Source organism: Mobula hypostoma, chromosome 26 (assembly GCF_963921235.1).
Source record: "Mobula hypostoma chromosome 26, sMobHyp1.1, whole genome shotgun sequence".
Taxonomy (NCBI): Eukaryota; Metazoa; Chordata; class Chondrichthyes; order Myliobatiformes; family Myliobatidae; genus Mobula; species Mobula hypostoma.
This window is the reverse complement of record NC_086122.1, coordinates 30,909,426-30,931,428: the sequence shown is the minus strand read 5'-3', so window position 1 is coordinate 30,931,428 and position 22,003 is coordinate 30,909,426. Positions and strand designations below refer to the sequence as shown.

Below are 22,003 nucleotides of genomic sequence, written 5' to 3'. Positions count from 1 at the left end.
GATCCACTGCTTTAAATGTAAACACAAGAGATTGTGCAGATGCTGGATTATGACCCAAAACGCTGATTCTTCTCCATTGATGCTACCTGACCCGATGAGTTCCTCCAACATTTTGTACTTACTGCTTAATGCCACTAGACCCCACAGGTGACATACTCACCTATAATAAATTCCACCTAATTCTTGTGACTGAACTGAAACTTTATATCAACTTCACGCAAGATTTTAAAAAAATCTTCTATATTAAAAAGTTACTGTTATTGTTCTTTGGCATCAATATCAAGATTGAAAACAGATTATTCTTGCAAATATATCAACAGCCATCAAAGCACTTCAAAAATAAACAAAAGTCAGCTTGTAACATTCTTTCTAAGAAGTTCTGTAACAATAAGTTATGAAAATGGCATGCAATGAAGCCCTGAAGGGTCTCAGCCTGAAAAATTGATTATTTATTCACTTCAATAGTTGCTGATGACCCGCTGAGCTTTTCCAGCATTTTAAGTGCGTTGCTCTGAATTTCTATAGACTTCATGTTTACACAAGACATTTTCTTTTTTTTTTGTCATTCCAACAAACTGGTTGGAACGTGCAGAGTCAAAATTTGAGGCTAACAGCATCCATGCAAATACAGCAGTTCGCCAACGGAAGCATAAAAATTGCATAGCAGCATTTTGTACATTGTACCTACCACAATGAATACATGTGCAGCAGACTGAGGTATTCAATAGGCTTTTATTAAAGAGTAATAAACACTATTTGTTGGAAATTTCTGGTATTAACAGTCCATGAGAATCACTGAAAATATTTTCTGCTTACTGGTAGAATCATGTGCTTGTAAAATATGCCCTTAAGAAATTTCTCAAATACAATTTGGCCCAATGCATTTTGTCTTTCACACCGGAATCTTAATAAACTGTTAGCAACAACTTGCTTTTATGAAGATCAGTAACGAAAAAAGGCACAGGATGCTGGAGAGGAAGGTTTTTGAGAAATAACGTGCAAGAAGATAGGTTTTGAAGTATATCCTGTAGGAGGAAAAAGCAAAGGCACAGAGAAGTTTAGTGAGAGAATTAGCTACCAAAGATAGATCGAAAAAGAAATAAGGAATGCCACAGTTGAAGGATCATGGAGTTCTAGAAGGCAGCTGGGTTGGGACACCAGTAGCAAAGAGCCAAAGCAATGGAAGGATTTGAAAGCTAAACATTAAAATGTCATTAATATAAAAGTTTTAAAAATCTAGATCCAAATGTACAGTGCTTATAAAAAGTATTCACCTCCCTTGAAAGTTTTCATGTTTTATTATTTTACAACATTGAATCACAGTGGCGTTTTGAACTGATCGACAGAAGACTCTTTCATGTCAAGGTGAAAACAAATTTCTACAAAATGGTCTAAATTTATTACAATTATTAAACACAAAATAATTGATTACATAATTACACACTGCCTTCAAGTCAGTATTTAGTAGACACACCTTTGGCAACAATTACAGCCTTGAGTCTGTGTGGATAGGTCTCTATCTGCTTGCACATGCGGACATTGCAATTTTTCCCCATTCTTCCTTACAAAACGGATCAAGCCCTGTCAGATTGCATGGGGATCGTAAGTGAACAGCCCTTTTCAAGTGCAGTCACAAATTCTCAATTTGATTGAGGACTGGACTCTGACTTGGCCACTCTAGGACGTTAACTTGGCTTGTTTTTAATCCATTCCTGTGTAGCTTTGGCTTTATGCTTGGGGTCATTGTCTTGCCGGGGAAAAAACCTTCTCCCAAGTCACAGTTTTCTTGCAGACTGTATCAGGTTTTCCTCCAGGGTTTCCCTGAATTTTGCTGCATTCATTTTACCCTCTACCTTCACAAGCCTTCCATGCCCTGCTGCAGTGAAGCATCCCCACAGCATAATGCAGCCACCACCATGCTTCACAGTCAGGATGGTGAGTTTTTGAGGATGTGCAATGTTTGGCTCACGTCAAACATAGTGTTTAGTCTGATAGCCAAAAAGCTCAGTTTTCGTTTCATAAGACCATAGAACCTTCTTCCAGCTGACTTCAGAGTCTCACAGATGCCTTCTGGCAAACTCTAGCCAAGATTTCATGTGAGGTTTTTTTTTCCAACAGTGGCTTTCTCTTTGCCACCCTCCCATAATAACGTTGCGACTGGCGAAGCACCTGGGCAACAGTTGTACACGCAGTCTCTCCTGTCTCAGCCACTGAAGCTTGTAACTCCTCCAGAGTTGTCATAGGTCTCTTGGTGGCCTCCCTCATTAGTCCCCTTCTTGTACAGTCACTCAGTTTTTGAGGACGGCCTGCTCATGGCAGATTTACAGCTGTGCCATATTCTTTCCATTTCCTGATGATTGACTTAACTGTACTCCAATGGATATTCAGTGACTCGGAAGTTTTCTTGTGCTTTTCAATAACCTTTTTGCGGACATGCTCGGAATGTTCTTTTGTTCTCATGGTGTAGTTTTTGCCAGGGTACTGACTCACCAGCAGTTGGACCTTCCAGATGCAGGTGTATTTTTACTACAAAAAAATTGAAACACCTTGACTGCACACCAGTCGATCTCCATTTAACTAAATATGTGACTTCTAAAACCAATTGGCTGCAGCAGTGATGATTTTTTGTGTCATATTAAAGGGGAGGGAGGGAACGTTGACTCAGACCATAAGAGGCCTGCGTCGGGCATTTTCATGCCTTACAAGGCACAATCATATTAAAGGGGGGTGAATACTTATGCAATTAATTATTTTGTGCTTTATATATGTAATTAATTTAGATCACTTTGTAGAGATCGGTTTTCACTTTGACACAAAAGAGTATTTTTCTATTTATCAGCGTCAAAAAAAGCCAAATTAAATCTACTGTGAGTCAATGCCGTAAAACCATAAAGCATGAAAACTTCTGGGGGGTGGTGAATTTTCTTTATATAGACTCTGTATTTCACTGAGGAAAATGATGGATGAGCTTCTTGTACTTGCTAGTGAAAGCAAGACAAAGAGATGGGGAGAGAAGGTTAAACAAACTGTTGCTAGGTTCATACTTGCACATCACTTGTCATAATGTACAGGCAGTATTAAACATGCCGGCAAATTCAGGTGAAATTATCCATAAGACAAGGTACAGTACCATTCAAGGAACTATCAGCGTAGCTTTTCCAACATTTATGAACTTTTGAAAGCTTGGTCTCTACTCCAGACACAGAACACAGTAAAGTACAATGGAGAAATGTTGCTTTAGAAAAATCAGTCATATCATAAGAAACTCATTTTCAAACTGATGTTGAATTTTTCATTTCATATTTCAAAAAAATGTGGCATTTGTCTATACCCTTCATACAATTTACCAATTTATACAAGAAATTTATATAAGCACTTTTGAAAATTAGAAACTTCTGTCAAGCAAGAAACATCTGCCAATTTACACAATATTTAGGAATCTGAATGAGGAATAAACCCCTATTCTTTCTCAAAATAGGAAGATGGAATCTTTGGACCCATCGGAGAATCCAGCACTTCCTCAGTACATCTTGATTTGTGCGCTCCAATCTCTGGAATAGCTATGGATCACCACAGAATCTCAAACACAGTGCTACCAGCAGAACCACAGATGACATACAGAATCACAAAAAGGAATGCATACATTAAGAGATCAATATGTTGCTACAGAGACTATTGTAGCCTATGAAACCCATTTCAAGAAGTGACTAAAATTGAATCCGATTCAACAAAACCTATACCAGCTACATCACAGCCTGGTATGGAAACACTAGTGCTCTTGTATGGAAAATCCTACAAAAAGTAGTGGACACTGCTCAGACCATCACAGGTGAAGCCCCCCTCACCACTGAGCACATCTACATGAAACGCGGTCGCAGAAAAGCAGCATCCATCATCAGGGACCCCCCACCACCACCACCCAGGACATGCTCCCTTCTCGCTCAGGACTCACACCACCAGGTTCATGAACAGTTATTACCCATCAACAATCAGGCGCTTGAACCGAAGGCTCTTCAATCACCTCATCATTGAGATGTTTCCACAACCTATGGACTCACCTTCAAGGACTCTTCATCTCATTTTCTCGATATTTATTGCTTATTTACTTATTATTTTCTTTCTTTTTGTATTTGCACAGTTTGTTGTCTTTTGCACACTGGTTGAGCACCCTGTTGATGCGACATTTCATTGATTCTGTTACAATTATGATTCTATTACAATTATTATTCTATGGATTTATTGGGTATACTCATAAGAAAATGAATCTCAGGGTTGTATATAGTGACATGTATGTACTTTTATAATAAATTTACATTGTACTTCGATAATAAACACAGAAATGTGCAGGAACTCACAAAGTTGGGAACAAGCTAGTTAGAGAACTAAATTGGATAGTTTATTTGCATTTATCTGTGATTTTCTTATAACTTATCACCACCATTCTTTAAAAAAATGTAGCTGCAAGCAACAACGTCCTTATCGTCAAGGACTAATGGAAGAGAAGAGAAAAAAGTCTGGTTTACGTAAATGTGGGCAACCGAGATTGGCTCAATCACACAGGCTAAACTTGACATCTAAAACCTAGAGAAAACAAGTGGGGAAATACTGGCCATGAGATATGAATGTAAAATATATTTTGGGAATAAAACCAATTGTATAACCAATTATATAGCGGGGCAAGCAGTTTCACATCACGTGCAGTCATATAAAGGTCAGAATGCAGATTTAAAGCAGCCATTGATGTTACTAATTCAACAGTATGTGGCCAGATCAACACCTGACAGTCTCCAGTGCATCTGAATCTACAATCACTGTCGTGGACAAAAGATCAGTCTTCTGGAGGGTGAACCTACAGAAACCAATGGGGCTGGATGGTGTCCTACCCGCGTCGTTAGATCCTGAGCAGATCAGCTAGCAGGGTGCTTGTAGACATTTCTCACCTCTCCTTTTCTCAGGCCGTGGCCCCCATCCTGTTTTAAGATCACTATCATCCCAGTAACCAAGATACTAATGACTAGTGCCCAGTAGCTCTAACATCTATCATTATCAAGCGCTTCAAGAGGCTGGTCTCGGTGTGAATCAATTCTAGCTTTCCAGATAGCCTCGACTCACTACAATTTGCCAACTGCCAGAACAGGTTTATGCTGGACACCATCTCCTTGGCCCAACACTCCTCTCTGGACTATCTGTGCAGTCAGGAAACCTACACCAGACTATTGTTTATTGACTACAGTTCTGCCTTCAACACTATTATCTCAAACAAACTCATCAGCAAACTCTGGGCCATGGTAGTTAATGCATCAACCTGCAACTTTCTGACCAAGAGACCAGAAACAATAAGGAAAGGCAGCAAGAACTCTGCCATGATTATTCTACATACTGGTGCTCCACAAGGTTGCATCCTCAGCCCCCTACTATACTTCCTGTATGCTCATGACTGCGTGGTCAGATTCTGTTCCAACTTAGATGATATCACTGCAGTGGAACGTATTTCAAAAGAGTACAGGAAGGAGAGAGATCTTAAGCAACAACAATCCTTCCCTCAACAAAAAAAAAGTTGGTCATTGACTTCAGATAGGGGAGCAGTGCACATGCTCCTGTCTACATCAACAGTGATGAGGTTGAGAGCGTTAAGTTCCTAGGTGTGAATATATCCAATAGCTTTCCTGGTCTAAACATGTTGATGTCACGATCAAGAAAGCTCACCAACGACACTACGACACTTAATCCTTCAAGCAGCTAAAGAAATTCAGCACATCCCCATTGACTCCAAACAAGTTTATCAATGCACCATAGTAAACATTACGTCTGGATGCGAAGTATGTGACTGCAAGAAACTGCAGAGAGTTCTGGACACAGCTCAGCATATCACAGGAACAACCCTGCTCTCTATGGACTATCTCTATACTTCTTGCTGACTCAGTAAAGCAGCGTATTCATAGACTCCACCAACCTCACTTCTCCCCTCTCCCTCCAGGCAGAAAGTACAATCATCTGAAAGCATGTACCATCAGGTCAAGTACCAGCACTGATGCCACTATTACTGAACTCTCGAACAGGCCTCTTGTTCAATAAGATGGAACCTTGGCCTCAGAATCTACTATGTTATGATCTTGCACTCTTTTTTTGGTAGTTTTTACACTCTATTCTGCATTATTGTTTTACCTTAGCTTCTAGCTCAATACACTGTGTAGGAGCCATGTATATATTTTCTGTGTCCGCATTGCATTTTGTGTTACACATTTATTATGGGTAATTTGTCATGTGGGTTGAGGGCCTGGCAGGAGAGTATAGTTACATATTCATACTTTGTCTATAGTCCAGTTTTAATCTGGTTAAGGTCAGAGGCAGCTGGAAATAATTTTTTTTTGGTTGATTGCTTTGCTTAGTTATGCTTCGCTTCATTTATTGTTTAAATATGTTTAAACATGCCTGGTTTAAGTACGTTTGAATACACTAAGACTACCCACTTTGCTATATTGCTAGTTTAGTTTCAATTGTTTTATCATTAGAAGATAGTTCATCTTTACTAGTTTCTCAATAAAGGAACAAACGCACTTTCTTCGACTTTGGAACTTCATTATTGTGGAAAGTGTATCATACAGCGTCAACAAAGCCACCCCACCCCACCCCCAACCATGCTTGGTCACTTTGAGTGGTTTTGGACTGCTTTAAAATAACTGTTACAATCTGATCTGTATAAATAGTAAGACTAACTTTTCACTGTACCTTGGTACAGGTGACAATAATAAACCAACACAATACAAAAAACATGCATTAATATAGAATAATTCTAAAAAAAAGAGTAATTATTCTATTCTTAAAAAAAAGCAAAGACCGAAAGCTATTCCACTTCAGCCTACCTACTGCTGAAGCCTTCATGCCCAGGCTCAATTACTGAAATGTTTTCCTGACCAATAACTACCCTTTTAGTTCTTCTAAATGTTTTCATTCAATTCCAGTTGAAATTTAAAGTTACAGCCTACTGTTCAAATTCTTACCATCTTTTCTGAAACCTCCGCAATTCTGTCTTTAAATAATTAAGCCTCTCCAGTTTCGTTCTTCTTTGGGTCCCTTCTTATAATAAGCCTTTTAACCACCTTTCACCTCATTTTCCATTGGCTGTATTGTTTTACTTTCATAATGTTAATTACCTGAGGCATTTTATAAATATCGGTTCCACACGGTAGGCTTATTCAGAAAGTCAGAAGGCATGGGATCCAGGGAAGTTTGGCCAGGTGGATTCAGAATTGGCTTGCCTGCAGAAGGCAGAGAGTGGTGGTGGAGGGAGTACATTCGAATTGGATGGTTGTGACTAGTGGTGTCCCACAAGGATCTGTTCTGGGACCTCTACTTTTCGTGATTTTTATTAACGACTGGATGTTGGGGTAGAAGGGTGGGTTGGCAAGTTTGCAGACGACACAAAGGTTGGTGGTGTTGTAGGTAGTGTAGAGGATTGTCAAAGATTGCAGAGAGACATTGATAGGATGCAGAAGTGGGCTGAGAAGTGGCAGATGGAGTTCAACCTGGAGAAGTGTGAGGTGGTACACTTTGGAAGGACACACTCCAAGGCAGAGTACAAAGTAAATGGTAGGATACTTGGTAGTGTGGAGGAGCAGAGGGATCTGGGGGTACATGTCCACAGATCCCTGAAAGTTGCCTCACAGGTAGATTGGGTAGTTAAGAAAGCTTTCATAAGTCGAGGGATAGAGTTTAAGAGTCGCGAGGTAATGATGCAGCTCTATAAAACTCTGGTTAGGCCACACTTGGAATACTGTGTCCAGTTCTGGTTGCCTCACTGTAGGAAGGATGTGGAAGCATTGGAAAGGGTACAGAGGAGATTTACCAGGATGCTGCCTGGTTTAGAGTATGAATTATGATCAGAGATTAAGGAAGCTAGGGCTTTACTCTTTGGAGAGGAGGAGGATGAGAGGAGACACGATAGAGGTGTACGAGATATTAAGATGAATAGATAGAGTGGATAGCCAGCACCTCTTCCCCAGGGCATCACTGCTCAATACACGAGGACATGGCTTTAAGGTAAGGGGTGGGAAGTTCAAGGGGGATATTAGAGGAAGATTTTTTACTCAGAGAGTGGTTGGTGCGTGGAATGCACTGCCTGAGTCAGTGGTGGAGGCAGATACACTAGTGAAGTTTAAGAGACTACTAGACAGGTATATGGAGGAATTTAAGGTGGGGGAGGGGTTATATGGGAGGCAGGGTTTGAGGGTCAGCACAACATTGTGGGCCAAAGGGCTTGTACTGTGCTGTACTATTCTATGTTCTATATGCAAACTATTGTTATCAGTTCACCACACATGCTTTAAGTTAAACATACTGCTATCATTTTCCTACATGTAATCAAAAGTTAGAATGTTTTCAATATTGTGAAGGATGCTGTTTGGGTTTTTTAAAGTTACTGCCAAGAATTGCAAAACCAGTTAACATTGGACAGGAGCCACTGACACATTGGTGATCAACCAATACGGAGAACATCCTATTAAGCAGCTCTGTGAATATAACATCCATTCAAGTTCTTAAACCAAAGAATGAAATTTCATCCATTAGGGTGACAGTGTGGCCTGCTGTGTGATGAATTGAGACTGAGGCCTACTCTGGCTGCACCAGGACCCGGGTCTATGGGCTCAATTTGGTTCAGAATGCTGTTGCTTGCTTTTATTGTTTGCATGAATCGTGTCTTTTTGTCCCCCCCCCCCCACCTTTACACATTGTGTGTTTGTCTTTTTTTAAAATTGGGTTCTTTTGAGTTTCTTGCTTTATGGCTGCCTGCAAGCAGATGAATCACAAGTTGTATGGTTCATACATTCTTTGATAATAAATATACTTTGAATCCTTTGGTGTAGTTTGCAGTCGTGGAGCTTTTACAGGGAAAGAAACCCAAGTAAGATCCTCACTCCATGTGCTGTGTGGATTTTGCATATCCTTTACAGCCAATAATCAGCAAGAGGAAACCTTCAACTTTCTTGCTTACAAGATAACACATCTGATTAAGCAGCGATAAGTAGTTTATAGTGGCGCAGAAGAGACATAATGATGCTCCACATTCAGTGGTTTAGCAATGTGGGCCTCTTGAAAGAAAGTAAATGAATTGACCTTGTTGTAAGAGGTTTACAATACTTAGCATTCTTAATGCAACTTTATAGGAAGTAATTGAATTAACAAAAAATCTTTCAAGTCAATCAGTTTTCCAACAATGTAGAGCATCATCATGCAGCTCTTCCACAATAAAATTTTGTTCATCACAGTACTAGGGTCCACCTCAAGAGAAGCATGTATAAATCCCAAGTCATGAACTGTCTATTTCTTCTCCACTGCGAACTTTCCTTCCTCTGAAATGGTAAGGATTTTAGACTCTTTAAATCCCTAAGCATGCCCAGTGTCTCTTGCATCCTTTTGTACATAACCTCACTTCATTTTGCCACTTAACAGCATAGAGTGCAGTCTTTAAAGATTTTAAGGTTACATGACCCAAGAATGCATAAAAGGAGCTAAAAAGTTTTGAAGTTACTGAGATTAAAAAGAAATAGTCCAAGATGTAAAGATTTAAATGGCTGGCAGTTGACCCTCTCATCTCAGTTGCAAAAATGTAATAGCATACAAGCACTGTAACATCCACTCCAAAGTGGTATGAGGATATTTCCAGTATCAATGTTCACAAAGGCAGTATGAAAACAGACCTTTTTAAAAAAAAGTAAAAAATAAAAATGTATGTTAACATGTTTCAGTGTGTTAACATTTACACTTATTACATTGCTCTGAAATGAACAAAAAACAGAATCATTTATTTCAAGACCATCTGCAGCACTGACATCAGTTCAACAGAAAATAAACCAGAGCCAACTGCCCTCGAACCTGACAAACCTATTTCTTCAAAATCTTTGGCAAGCTAAGTGTCTTCTAAAGCAGAAAATTTCTCCTTAACAGATAAATTCTGAATTCAAAGAAGAGATTAATATTTAAAATATGGAGGTTGCTCTCAGCAGGTTCCTGTACCCTTGGAACAAAGAGACTTTGGAACTGTCACTCAGCAGCATCCACTTTGATTTTTTTGTAAATATACTTGACAACATGGACATTTCACATTCAAAGGTACAGCTATGAATTAGTCTACTTTAACGGGGGAACAAAACAAATGGCTGATAATTTTACACTAGCAACAAGAAACATGGTTTTTAAAATCATTCACTGATTGAGAACAACGATTTCCTAACAAAAAAAAGATCAGGAATTAGCTTCAAACTTTCTTTCTTTTAAAACAGGAAGATAGACATGAAAGAAATACAGATAGCCTTAAACAGTTTATTTACTGGTTTCTCTGATCAAGGCTCTTTCAAATCAATCCGTTAATTATGATATACTGATTATTCTGTTCTGTACCTTACAATATTTAACTTATGCACTTGTTTGTTATTTATGCGTGATTCATCTGAAGGTTTTATCCTTACTTTCGCAAATTATTTTGTGTTATGCGTATCACTGTGCTTTACACCCCGGTTCAGAGAAACAGCATCTTGTTTATAGCATACATGTATATAGTTAAACGACAATAAACTTGACTTGATAGGGAAGATTTCTCATAAAATATCCAAATTACAAACTTAGTTCTGGTTAGCTGCGATTATACCAAGTCATAAAACAGTACATGTTAAATATTGGCTAGTAATAACCACTTTAGTCAAGATAGTCTGGAAAAGAAAATCACTTTGTGGCTGATACCAAAAATTATAAACAATTTTGCACACACTTGCTTCATTTTGATTTTTTTGTCAGAATATTGTTGCAAAATAGCACATCTGAAAAACCGTGATACCAACTATTCCCTAAACAAGCAATATTGCCAAAGGGAACACAAGCAAGCTTCAAATACTAAAATAAAGTTATTACCTTAATAATGTGTCTGGCTTGCTGAGCTGATTATTAGGTATACAGTTTTCCATTATTTCCTTATGTGTACTCATGCTCTTGCTAGTGCATTTTTGCTTCTTTTCATTCTTAGCAGAAGAGGAGGAAGGAATGCTGCCATTGGACGTGCAGTGACTTCTGGGTGAAGAATTCACTCCCCCAGTAGCGTTCTTGTAATTTTTTGAAGAAGCCGTAAATGAGTCCTCTTTCAAGAGATTCTCTGTGCTTCCTACAAGCTCATTATTCAATCTTTTATTGATATGGTTTTCCATGTACTCAATTTCTTGTATTTTTGAGTCTACAGGTTGCAAAATATTATTGTTAATCCCAAGGTTGGGTTTTTTGGCTTCTTTGTCCTTATCTTTCCCTTTTTCTTTGTATTCTAGTTCTGGTAAAGCTGTTGTTAATTTTCTACCTGCTGGAATTCCTCCATTGTGTTGAGGGAGTTGCGCAGAATCCATATCTGTGATTCCTTTGGCTGCAGCAGCTGAGAGGAGAGAACAAAGTGAGTACACCAAAGAACAGAAAGCTTGCGCGAGACCCATAAGTGAAATATTATGCCCTTTCAATCCCAACTTAGAAAACTGAAATATTTAAAATAGTTCATAAAGGAACCCACAAGGAGAAGCACAACAGCTATTACGATTAATGAAAGATTTTATTGCCATTCCACTTACGTTAAAAAAACATTACAAACTACTGCATATTTAATAAAGAATATTTAGACAATTTGAATGAAGCCCAATTCCAACTTTATATTTTTCACATTCTCGATTCCCTCAAAAGGTAGCTTCCCTATAAACAATTCATGAACACCATTTGAACATTTAAAAAAACTAAAATTAGATTATTTCTCAGTCTTCTACATACAAGTTCATAAATCTGTGCTTGTAGTTTAAACAGAAGCACCAATAATATTCCACAGTATACAAATAATAGAATTCTCTACCATCCATTTATAAGTGTGTTAAGTATGCCAAGTCTGGACACTGTATAGGCTTTGCAACTTTATTAAACAATGCAATGTTCCATTGACAATACCCAAATAATCAGAAAAATCCCTCATGTTTGATCTTGAGATGGCTGAAAGGTTAATAAGGAATCAAATGAAAACATTATGGGCTAAGGCATCGTCATAAGTGCAGGGATGATCGACTTCCAGCCTTCACTTGGCCTTTGCATGGTGCAAGCTGGAGATGAACCACTCCCACATTCCCCATTTTCCCTTCCTTTCCCTCTCCCATCAACAATGATTCCCAGTAGTTTTATTCCTTGTTTGATCAAAATCTTCTTTTGTGTTAGGGCACAGTTACCTCTTGAATGGAGATCCTTTGTCCATAGTGGAATGGATCAAGCTTACAAGTGCTTCTGGTCGAACCCAAAATGAGTACCATGCTCTACTCGCTTTACACCTATGACTGTGCGGCTAAGCACAGCTTCAATGCAAACCAACATTACTGTCATTAGCTGAATCAAAGGTGATGACTAATCAGCATTAATGAGGGAGATTGAAAATCTGGCTGAGTGGTGCCACAACAACTACTCTCTTTCACAATGTCAGCAAGACCAAGGAGCTCATTTTTGACGTCAGGAGGAGGAAACCAGAGGTCCCTGAACCAACCCTCATTGGAGGAATCAGCAGCTTTATATTGTGTGGGAGACAGCAGTCACGGCACACAAATAAAAATGGTTGAGTTGTAAGTGTGTGTGTGTTCTGGGCCTGGTTATTTTAGTTATTTTATCATCGCCAACCCTTTTTTTGTGTGTATGTCTGATGCCACAGCTAGTATGCTTTCACTGAACCAGAATGGGGCCTCCGGCAAGATATTAATCACAGATTGACAAATATGCCATATTACAAGGTTACAACCAGTGCTCCAATACAATTCTGATGACTCAAAGCCCTTCATGGTTGTCCAGTTTTAGGCTGCAAGATCTGTCCTGAAATCATCTCAATTAGCACAGAGACAGTGTCATACAACATAACTGAGGGTGCCCTGAGTGTGCAGGCAAGACATTATCTCCACAAGGCCATGATAGGATCACTTCTAGCAATATGATGGGCAGATGCAATTGTGTGGGTTGATTAATCGCCCTTGGTTCTCCTACCACCTGTGGCAGATCGGGACTCTGCTCAACAGTTACAGCCTTCAAGACAAACTACTAAGTCACTTGGCATACTTCCTCACAGAATATACTTTATGCCATTGCTACACTCAACCCAAGCAGTGTTCAATATGAAACAGTTTTCTGTGCTAATTTTTCACTGATAATCAACAGGTGATTCCCACGCCTATGCCTGACATCACGTGCTCCAGAGGCAACACTGAGCGCACCCGGAGACACTCCTATTCTATCAAATATAGCTGAAACTTGCTATGTAGGGTTCACTTAGCTGGTAAGATACACTTGGAAATCTCAAGAGGAGTCTCGAACACTGAATGTAAGATGAGGTTCTGTGAATGAGTATGACTATATTAAACTGTGTGCTTTAATTACAAGGCCAGTCACAAGTGCACCAATAATTGGGCCACGTGTACCAGAGAAATGGAAAAAAAATCTTGAAGTTTTGCAAGTGACAAAACCAAAAAGAAAAAATTCTGGTAAAATAATTGAAAATATACCTGGTAACTAGCCTACAGTCACGCCAATAGCAAAATCTGAATATAATATAAACCCTGTAGAATTATCTCTATTTCTGCATAGATATGACCTAAAACATGATCAGATCTTCACACGTCCTAAAACTAGATAAAGAGAACCCAATTAAATAAATAACAAAAAAAACATTATACTTGTTCACTTATTTATTGCAAAAATGATCCATTACATGTATTTGTTGGAAAAAGCATGTGAACTTCTGGGGTAATGCCTTCTACAAAAGCTGACTAGAATGCCCGACTCCTTTTACTGTGCCATGGTCTATTCTTATCAAATTACGGTATTGCTTTGCACTGTTGTAACTATATGATATAATTATATGGATTTTGTTAGTTTATAAGTCAGTTTGTCATGTGTTTTCGTGATATCATTCTGGAAAAAAATTGTATCATTTCTTAATGCATGCATTACTAAATGACAATAAAAGGAGACTGCATGTCCTCATAATCATAAATAATGAAATAAGATTGGAGGTGTGGGTTGTAGAGGTACCTTGTCCTATAAAAAAGACACAGAATCAGGTTACTGACAGAGCCTGCTCTTCAAGAAGATCTGTTTAAGTGCATCGTGCCTCAATCAAAACAACTTTCAGAGGACCTCAGAAGAAGAACTGTAGAGATACACGAACCTGGAAAAGGCGACAAAACCATTTCTAAAGACCTGAGTGTTCATCTGTCCACAGTAAGAGAAATTGTCTGCAAATGGAGGAAATTCAGTACTGTTGCTACTCTCCCTAGCAGTGGGCATCCTGTAAAGATCAGGCCAAGAGCACAACGTGCAAAGCTGATGGAGGTGAAAAAGAACCCAAGGGTAACAGCAAACACTTGCAGAAATCTCTAGCACTTGCTAAAGCCTCTGTTCATGTGTCCACTATAAGAAAAACACTGAACAAAAATGGTGTTCATGGAAGGACACCACGGAGGAAACCACCACTCTCCAAAAAACAATGCTGCGCGACTCAAGTTTGAAAAAGTCCACCTCAATGTTCTACAATGCTTCTCGGACAATGCTTGGTGCTCAGATGAAACAAAAGTTGAACTTTTTGGCAGAAAGGCACACTGCTATGTTTGGGGAAAGAGGGCACTGCAGACCAACACCACATCCTCATCCCAACTGTGAAGCATGGTGGAGGGAGCATCGTAGTTTAGGACTGCTTTGCCGCCTCAGGGTATGGACAGCTTGCAATCGTTAAGGGTACAATGAATTCAAAATTGGATCAAGACATTTTACAGGAGAATGTCAGGGTGGCAGTCCGTTACTTGAAGCTTAATAGAAGTTGGATAATGCAACAAGACAATGATCCCAAAGAGTAAATCAACAAAAGAATGGTTTAAAAAGAAGAACATTTGTGTTTTGGAATTGCCGAGTCAAAGCCCTGACCTTAATCCTATAGAAATGTTGTGGAAGGACCTGAGGCAAGCAGTTCACGCAAGGAAGGCCACCAACATTCCAGAGTTGAAGCAATTTTGTAAGGAGGAATGGCCTAAAATTCCTCCAAGCCGATGTGCAGGGCTGATCAACAGTTACCGGAAACATTTGGTTGAAGTTATTGCTGTACAAGGGGGTCACACCAGTTACTAAAAGTAAAGATTCACCTAGTTTTTCCAACAAATAAATGTAATTTATTGTCATTTTTCTCAATAAGTAAATGAATAAGTATAATGTTTTTTGTGTTATTTAATTGGATTCTCCTTATCTATTTGTATGAAGGTCTGATCACAATTTAAGTCATATTATGCAGAAATAGAGAAAATTCTACAGGGTTCACAGACCTTCTAGCACCACTGTAGTTCATTCATTTCTGTGCCATGATATCTGGTAAAATGATAGCTTTAAGAATACATTTATTTTAAATGCACAGAACAACACGTCAGGGGCCTACTGCGGATTACTCAAAAATCAGGACTCCCCTGACTAAAATTGCTCAGTTAATGCAGGTGCAACACAAGACGAATTTCTGGGACCATTTCTGATTGAATGACTTTTGCTAATAAATAACTGATTTCACTAATGAATTACAAAAAAAACTGCCATCTTCACTTTACGTTAATTAGTAACTTTTACCAGGAACTATTTAGGGAGTACCCTCAATCACTATCTTAATATTCCAAACAACAGGTTTAACTTGTTTGAGAGGATACTCCTTACTGATTTCAATGATAAATAAAGATTACTTCCATGGTCTCAATTCCCTTTCATTAAGTTCACCAGGTTTTGTCAACTTCACAATCAACTTTGCCACCCTATACTGCAGATCATTTGGAAATTCACCGAGTGACACATCTAAGCTCTCAACAAAATGAACAGATTTGATTTTTCTTAAAGAAATAACCATTTGTAACTCATTGTACTAGGATTCAACAATGGATGAGATGTAGAGTGGTGTTTTGGCTAAATGGAGTTTTATACAGCTGACATTTCACTGCTGCAAGATAGAATGGAAAGAGGCATCTTTTCACCTCACCTCTTTAAGGTCACTAAACTAGAAAATGTGCTAACTTTAGAATGGTGATGAATATTTTGCTACCTTGTTTTATAGTACAGACAATTCTTTCTTTTTTGTGGGAAGAGAGAGGATTGGGAAGTTTTTAAACCTTACAAAAGGAAACCAAGAAGGTCATTAAGAGAGAAAAGATTAACTATGAAAGGAAGCTAGCAAATAATATCCAAGAGGATACTAAAAGCTTTTTCGAGTATATAAAGAGTAAAAGACAGGTGAGAGTAGATATAAGACCGACAGAAAATGATGCTGGAGAAATTGTAATGGGAGATGAGGAGATGACAGAGGAACTTAACAAGTATTTTGCATCAGTCTTCACTGAGGAAGACAGCAGTATACCGGACACTCAAGGGTGGGAGGAAGAGAAGTGTGCGCAGTCACAATTACGACAGAGAAAGTACTCAGGAAGCTGAATAGGCTAAAGGTAGATAAATCTCCTGGACCAGATGGAATGCACCCTCGTGTTCTGAGGGAAGTAGCTGTGGAGATTACAGAGGCATTAGCGATGATCTTTCAAAAGTCGATAGATTCTGGCATGGTTCCGGAGGACTGGAAGATTGCAAATGTCACTCCGCTATTTAAGAAGGGGGCAAGGAAGCAAAAAGGAAATTATAGACCTGTTAGCTTGACATCCGTGGTTGGGAAGTTGTTGGAGTCGATTGTCAAGGATGAGGTTACAGAGTACCTGGAGGCATATGGCAAGATAGGCAGAACTCAGCATGGATTCCTTAAAGGAAAATCCTGCCTAACAAACCTATTACAATTTTTTGAGGAAATTACCAGTAGGCTCGACAAGGAAGATGCAGTGGATGTTGTATATTTGGATTTTCAGAAGGCCTTTGACAAGGTGCCACACATGAGGCTACTTAACAAGATAAGAGCCCATGGAATTACAGGAAAGTTACATACGTGGATAGAGCGTTGGCTGATTGGCAGGAAGCAGAGAGTGGGAATAAAGGGATTCTATTCTGGTTGGCTGCCGGTTACCAGTGGTGTTCCACAGGGATCAGTGTTGGGGCTGCTTCTTTTTACATTGTACATCAACGATTTAGATTATGGAATAGATGGCTTTGTGGCTAAATTTCCTGACGATACAAAGATAGGTGGAGGGGCCGGTAGTGCTGAGGAAACAGAGAGTCTGCAGAGACACTTGGATAGATTGGAAGAATGGGCAGAGAAGTGGCAAATGAAGTACAATGTTGGAAAGTGTATGGTTATGCACTTTGGCAGAAAAAATAAACGGGCAGACTATTATTTAAATGGGGAAAGAATTCAAAGTTCTGAGATGCAACGGGACTTGGGAGTCCTCATACAGGATACCCTTAAAGTTAACCTCCAGGTTGAGTCAGTAGTGAAGAAGGCGAATGCAATGTTGGCATTCATTTCTAGAGGAATAGAGTATAGGAGCAGGGATGTGATGTTGAGGCTCTATAAGGCGCTGGTGAGACCTCACTTGGAGTACTGTGGGCAGTTTTGGTCTCCTTATTTAAGAAAGGATGTGCTGACGTTGGAGAGGGTACAGAGAAAATTCACTAGAATGATTCCGGGAATGAGAGAGTTAACATATGAGGAACATTTGTCTGCTCTTGGACTGTATTCCTTGGAGTTTAGAAGAATGAGGGGAGACCTCATAGAAATATTTCGAATGTTAAAAGGCGTGGACAGAGTGGATGTGGCAAAGTTGTTTCCCATGATGGGAGAGTCTAGTACGAGAGGGCATGACTTAAGGATTGAAGGGCGCCCTTTCAGAACAGAAATGCGAAGAAATTTTTTTTAGTCAGAGGGTGGTGAATCTATGGAATTCGTTGCCACGGGCAGCAGTGGAGGCCAAGTCATTGGGTGTATTTAAGGCAGAGATTGATAGGTATCTGAGTAGCCAGGGCATCAAAGGTTATGGTGAGAAGGCAGGGGAGTGGGACTAAATAGGAGAAAATGGATCAGCTGATGATAAAATGGCGGAGCAGACTCGATGGGCCGAATGGCCTACTTCTGCTCCTTTGTCTTATGGTCTTTTTTGGCATGTGCCTGCATGTGTGTGCGTCTGCGTGCGTGCATGTCTGCTTGTGCATTCATGATGATGTCTTTTTCATGGTTTTTTACAAGGCGCAGAGCGAGAGAGAGAGACTGTGTGGCACGCCACTCCCCACACAGACACTTGCGCAGTATTTTTCCCTTTATTTTACGAGGTCGAGCTGTGATCTCAACACTCAACCTGGCACGGATGGAAAGCGTACTCGGGAGTGGACCTGACTGGTTTCGAACCCGGGAACCTGCGCTCCCAGGTCCGGCACCGATGTCATTGCGCCACCAACCGGCCCAGTGCTGACAATTCCGAGCATTAGCACATTGTCCACAAGCAGTAGCTCAATAAATGCTTACCTTCTTCAGCTTCTCTTTCTTGCCTCTGTAGCATCTGCTGCTCTGGGGGCAGAGCCTGTTGCAGTAGTTGCATGTAGAACTCATTCTCCTTCTGCACTTCCTTCTGTTTTCTTAATCGCATTTTGTAGCTTACGTAACTTTTGAAGCCAAATCCCAGTGTCACCACAGGATAGCCAATGCTTTATTTATGGGTTGAGAACAGAATAAGTCAATCCTCTAAACAAGTTCATTCACATTTGCCAAGCAGTTATCACCTTTTAAAAGTCAGACCAGTAAGAATAATTTTCACTTAGTTTTAATCACTTTTCCATAAAATAGATGGAATGGGTTAAATTTCTATTGAAATTTGTGAAGAATATATCTCAAACTCTTTTTTTATTAAATCCTTCCAGTTTAAGATGGCACTGGTGAAGCACAGTGACGCCTTGCTGGCAGCAAACAAGACTACTAGCTACTCTATTAATCACACTTTTTCTGGAAAATGATCACTGCAATCAATAGCCTGTAACTTTCCTTTTGGAGTCGAGCTTCTGAACTGCCTGTATCAACCGACATTTTTGTGGTGTGAACTGAAGTCTCAAAGGCGCAGGACAATTGTGGCGTGGTGTGTATGGACCGAATTGAGGTGGCAAGGCCCAGGCCCAAGGACGAGAAATGAGCCAATATTTGGCAATTGCAGGAATAGGCTTGCAGCTGATTCGAAGTGGCAGATCTGAGATGAGGCAGCGACAAGTCAAAAGGGCCCGAGCCTGAGAGCGAGGAACAAGCCGATGCTTAACCAACTGAAGCGCCAGACCAGATCGGAAAGGTTGGGTACAGGCCGAATCGAAGCAGCAGGGCCCAAATCCAAGCGTGAGGAATGAGCTGAGGGGTGGCCAATTTAAGCGCCAGGTTAGATTGAAAAGGTCAGGGAGGCGGGGCCATAGACGAGGGACAGGCTGGCGTTCAGCTCGCTGCTTGGTGAGGTTTACTAGTCTCTGCACTGAACTGAGGCGGTGGCCTGCAGCTAACGGGCTCCTGGACCAGCTGCAGTGATGACTGGTTTCATGGCTGTGAACTCACTTTTGTGAACTTTAGTTCCAAATGTTACTTGCTTACTTTCATTGTTTGCGCAATTTGTTTTTTTTGCATATTGGGTGCTTGACTGTCTTCTTTTTTTAAAATGGGTTATAGGGTTCCTTTGTTTTGTGGTTGCCTGTAAGGAGACAAATCTCAAGGTTGTATATTGTATACATAAATGCACTTTGAGCCTTATATAAAGCACACATCAGAGTAATGTAGCCAAGCTACCTGGAGAAATAATAATGCAACCCAGAAAGCACAGAAACAGAGCTGGATAATAAATAAATCTAAGATCTGTGAAGTAATTTTCCACAACCTTTCAATTTCTCCATCATAAAGATACCAACTCTTGCTGGTCTATTCTTGCACATCCACAAGAAATAACAGAGGCAGTCATTCTTGTATGCACTTTTCAGAAGTTAACAGGTTATGGCAAGGAGACTCCTTCAGTTTTTGCCTTGTCTGAAGATTCAGAGTTAACCAGTAGTATATTAATTATGAAAAATATACCCAAGGCTTAGCCTGACAACTTTTAAGACTGTATGGTTCACCATGTTACAGAATATATCTGGTGATCTCTCAAATTAAGCCCAATATCATAGACTTGAACTTTTGGGGAAACAAAAAAAATCAAATGATTGTATCAAAAACTTAAATAGCTCCAGGACAGAGTTTGGTTAAGACTTAAACTATCTTTATCACCGTTCAGAATGCACACAAGCTACATAATTACAAAATTAATCTGTTCAGCAAGTGTATGCCAACCATCAAGCATATACTGATCTGATTTTTAAAAGCACTTTAGACCAGAAGTTCCCAACCTTTTTTATGTCATGGACTAATACCAATAAGCAAGGGGTTCGTGGACCCCTGCTCTACACAGAGGCCCTTAATTACTGGTGTTCATCAGGAGTCAGTGCTAGGCCTATTACTATTTGCCAGTCATATCAATGATTTTGACGAGAATGTACAAGCCAAGATTACTAAAGTTGCAGATGATCCTGAGGTGGGCAGTCTCATTGACAGTGAAGACTGTTATCAGAATTTACAGAGGAATCTTGATTATCTGGGTAAATTAGCTGAGGAAATGTCAAATGGGAATTTAATTCCAATAAGAGCAAGGTGTTGCATTTTGGGAAGGTGAATCAGGATAGGATATTCTGTCACGGGACAGCCCTGGTGATGGTTGTAGAAATGAGGGGAGTTGGGAATACAAGTACATGTTTCACTGAAAGTGGCATCACAGGTCGACAGGGTGAAGGTTTTTGGCTTGCTAGCCTTCATCGGTCTGGGTATTGTAGGGCTTACATTTGTGATACAGAGTGGCAGGGGAGATTGTACTGGAATGAACAGTAGTAAAAGACAAGCTTACTAAAGCTGATCATTCAGGGATTTTGCACTCATATTACTAGATTATACACAGATCTTGAAAAGGTAATCATAATTAAATATACTTTAATCAATGGATGTTAAGAAAAGTGATAACTTACCAGTGTGCAGCAAAAGGACGACAAAGATCCACATGAAAATTTTTTAAATCTTTAAATCTGATTGCTGCTTCTATATAAACAAATAATATCCATAGTGATACAGTTGGTAAACAAACTCCCCTTTCTGAAAAAGAAAAATAAGTATTACCTCATCACCAAAAAATAAATATAAAACAATGACTTGTAACAGATATAAAAAGCAATAAGTGATTAAGGTAACTTCCATTTATTCGTTTATCAACCACGACTTGATGCAAAATGGAAAATCAGATTCCAATGTAGGAAAATGCAAATTTGCTGCATATCAAACAGAAAAAAAAGGTCTTAAAAAGACATTTCTTGCTGTGCTCTGTGCTAAAATAAATTTGCATAAGTTGAACAGCAACAAATAAAAGTTCGTAGTTAAATTTCAGAAACCAGAGACATCAAATAAAGATGTGAATTGTTTCAATTCTTTAAACATTACGACATTAATATTTAATAAACTTATTTGTTTCAATTTCCTCTTATGGTGTGATTCCTAAGATGACATCTATCTCCAAATTCAGCAATTACAGTAAGAAAAATTGCAAAAAGGTACTGCTACTCTAGTGTGCAGCAAATACGTTGAAGCAATTTAAAAGTTTCTTTAAAAGAAACTTGCGAAAGTTAACTGAAAATTAAATGAAAAGGTAAGAGATGATATAAAGGAAGACCCATATATCAATACAGGTGTTATTGCTGAGGTGAAATCGAGGTCTCTGTAGCTTCTATCTTAATTTTTTTCAAAGAAGTAATTTTAATTCCGGCACTTCTGAATTAATCTGAAAGCCCTTGAGTACAAATTTGCCTGTTCACTCAGAGGGGTTCAAATGAGGTAACAGACATGTTTGAAGTGTTAGTTCATATTCTTATCTTATACTGCAGACACATCTGCAACTTACACTTTAACCAAATCTGAAAATTACGATTTAGTTCACATCACAACTTTGGAGATTTGTACTCCTCC

At 39.3% G+C, this 22,003-nt stretch overlaps 1 protein-coding gene across 2 annotated transcripts in view; it reads right to left on the bottom strand.

Moving 5' to 3' along the window:
* Window positions 1-22,003, bottom strand: part of maco1b (macoilin 1b) — a 94,970-nt gene that overhangs the window by 17,179 nt on the left and 55,788 nt on the right. For both annotated transcript variants that reach the window (XM_063033974.1, XM_063033973.1), the window contains 3 exons: window positions 21,016-21,139; window positions 18,464-18,642; window positions 10,906-11,410 (listed from right to left, as the gene is read on the bottom strand). In XM_063033974.1, the coding sequence (XP_062890044.1) occupies window positions 10,906-11,410; window positions 18,464-18,642; window positions 21,016-21,139 (808 nt within the window). The remainder of the gene's footprint in view (window positions 1-10,905; window positions 11,411-18,463; window positions 18,643-21,015; window positions 21,140-22,003) is intronic.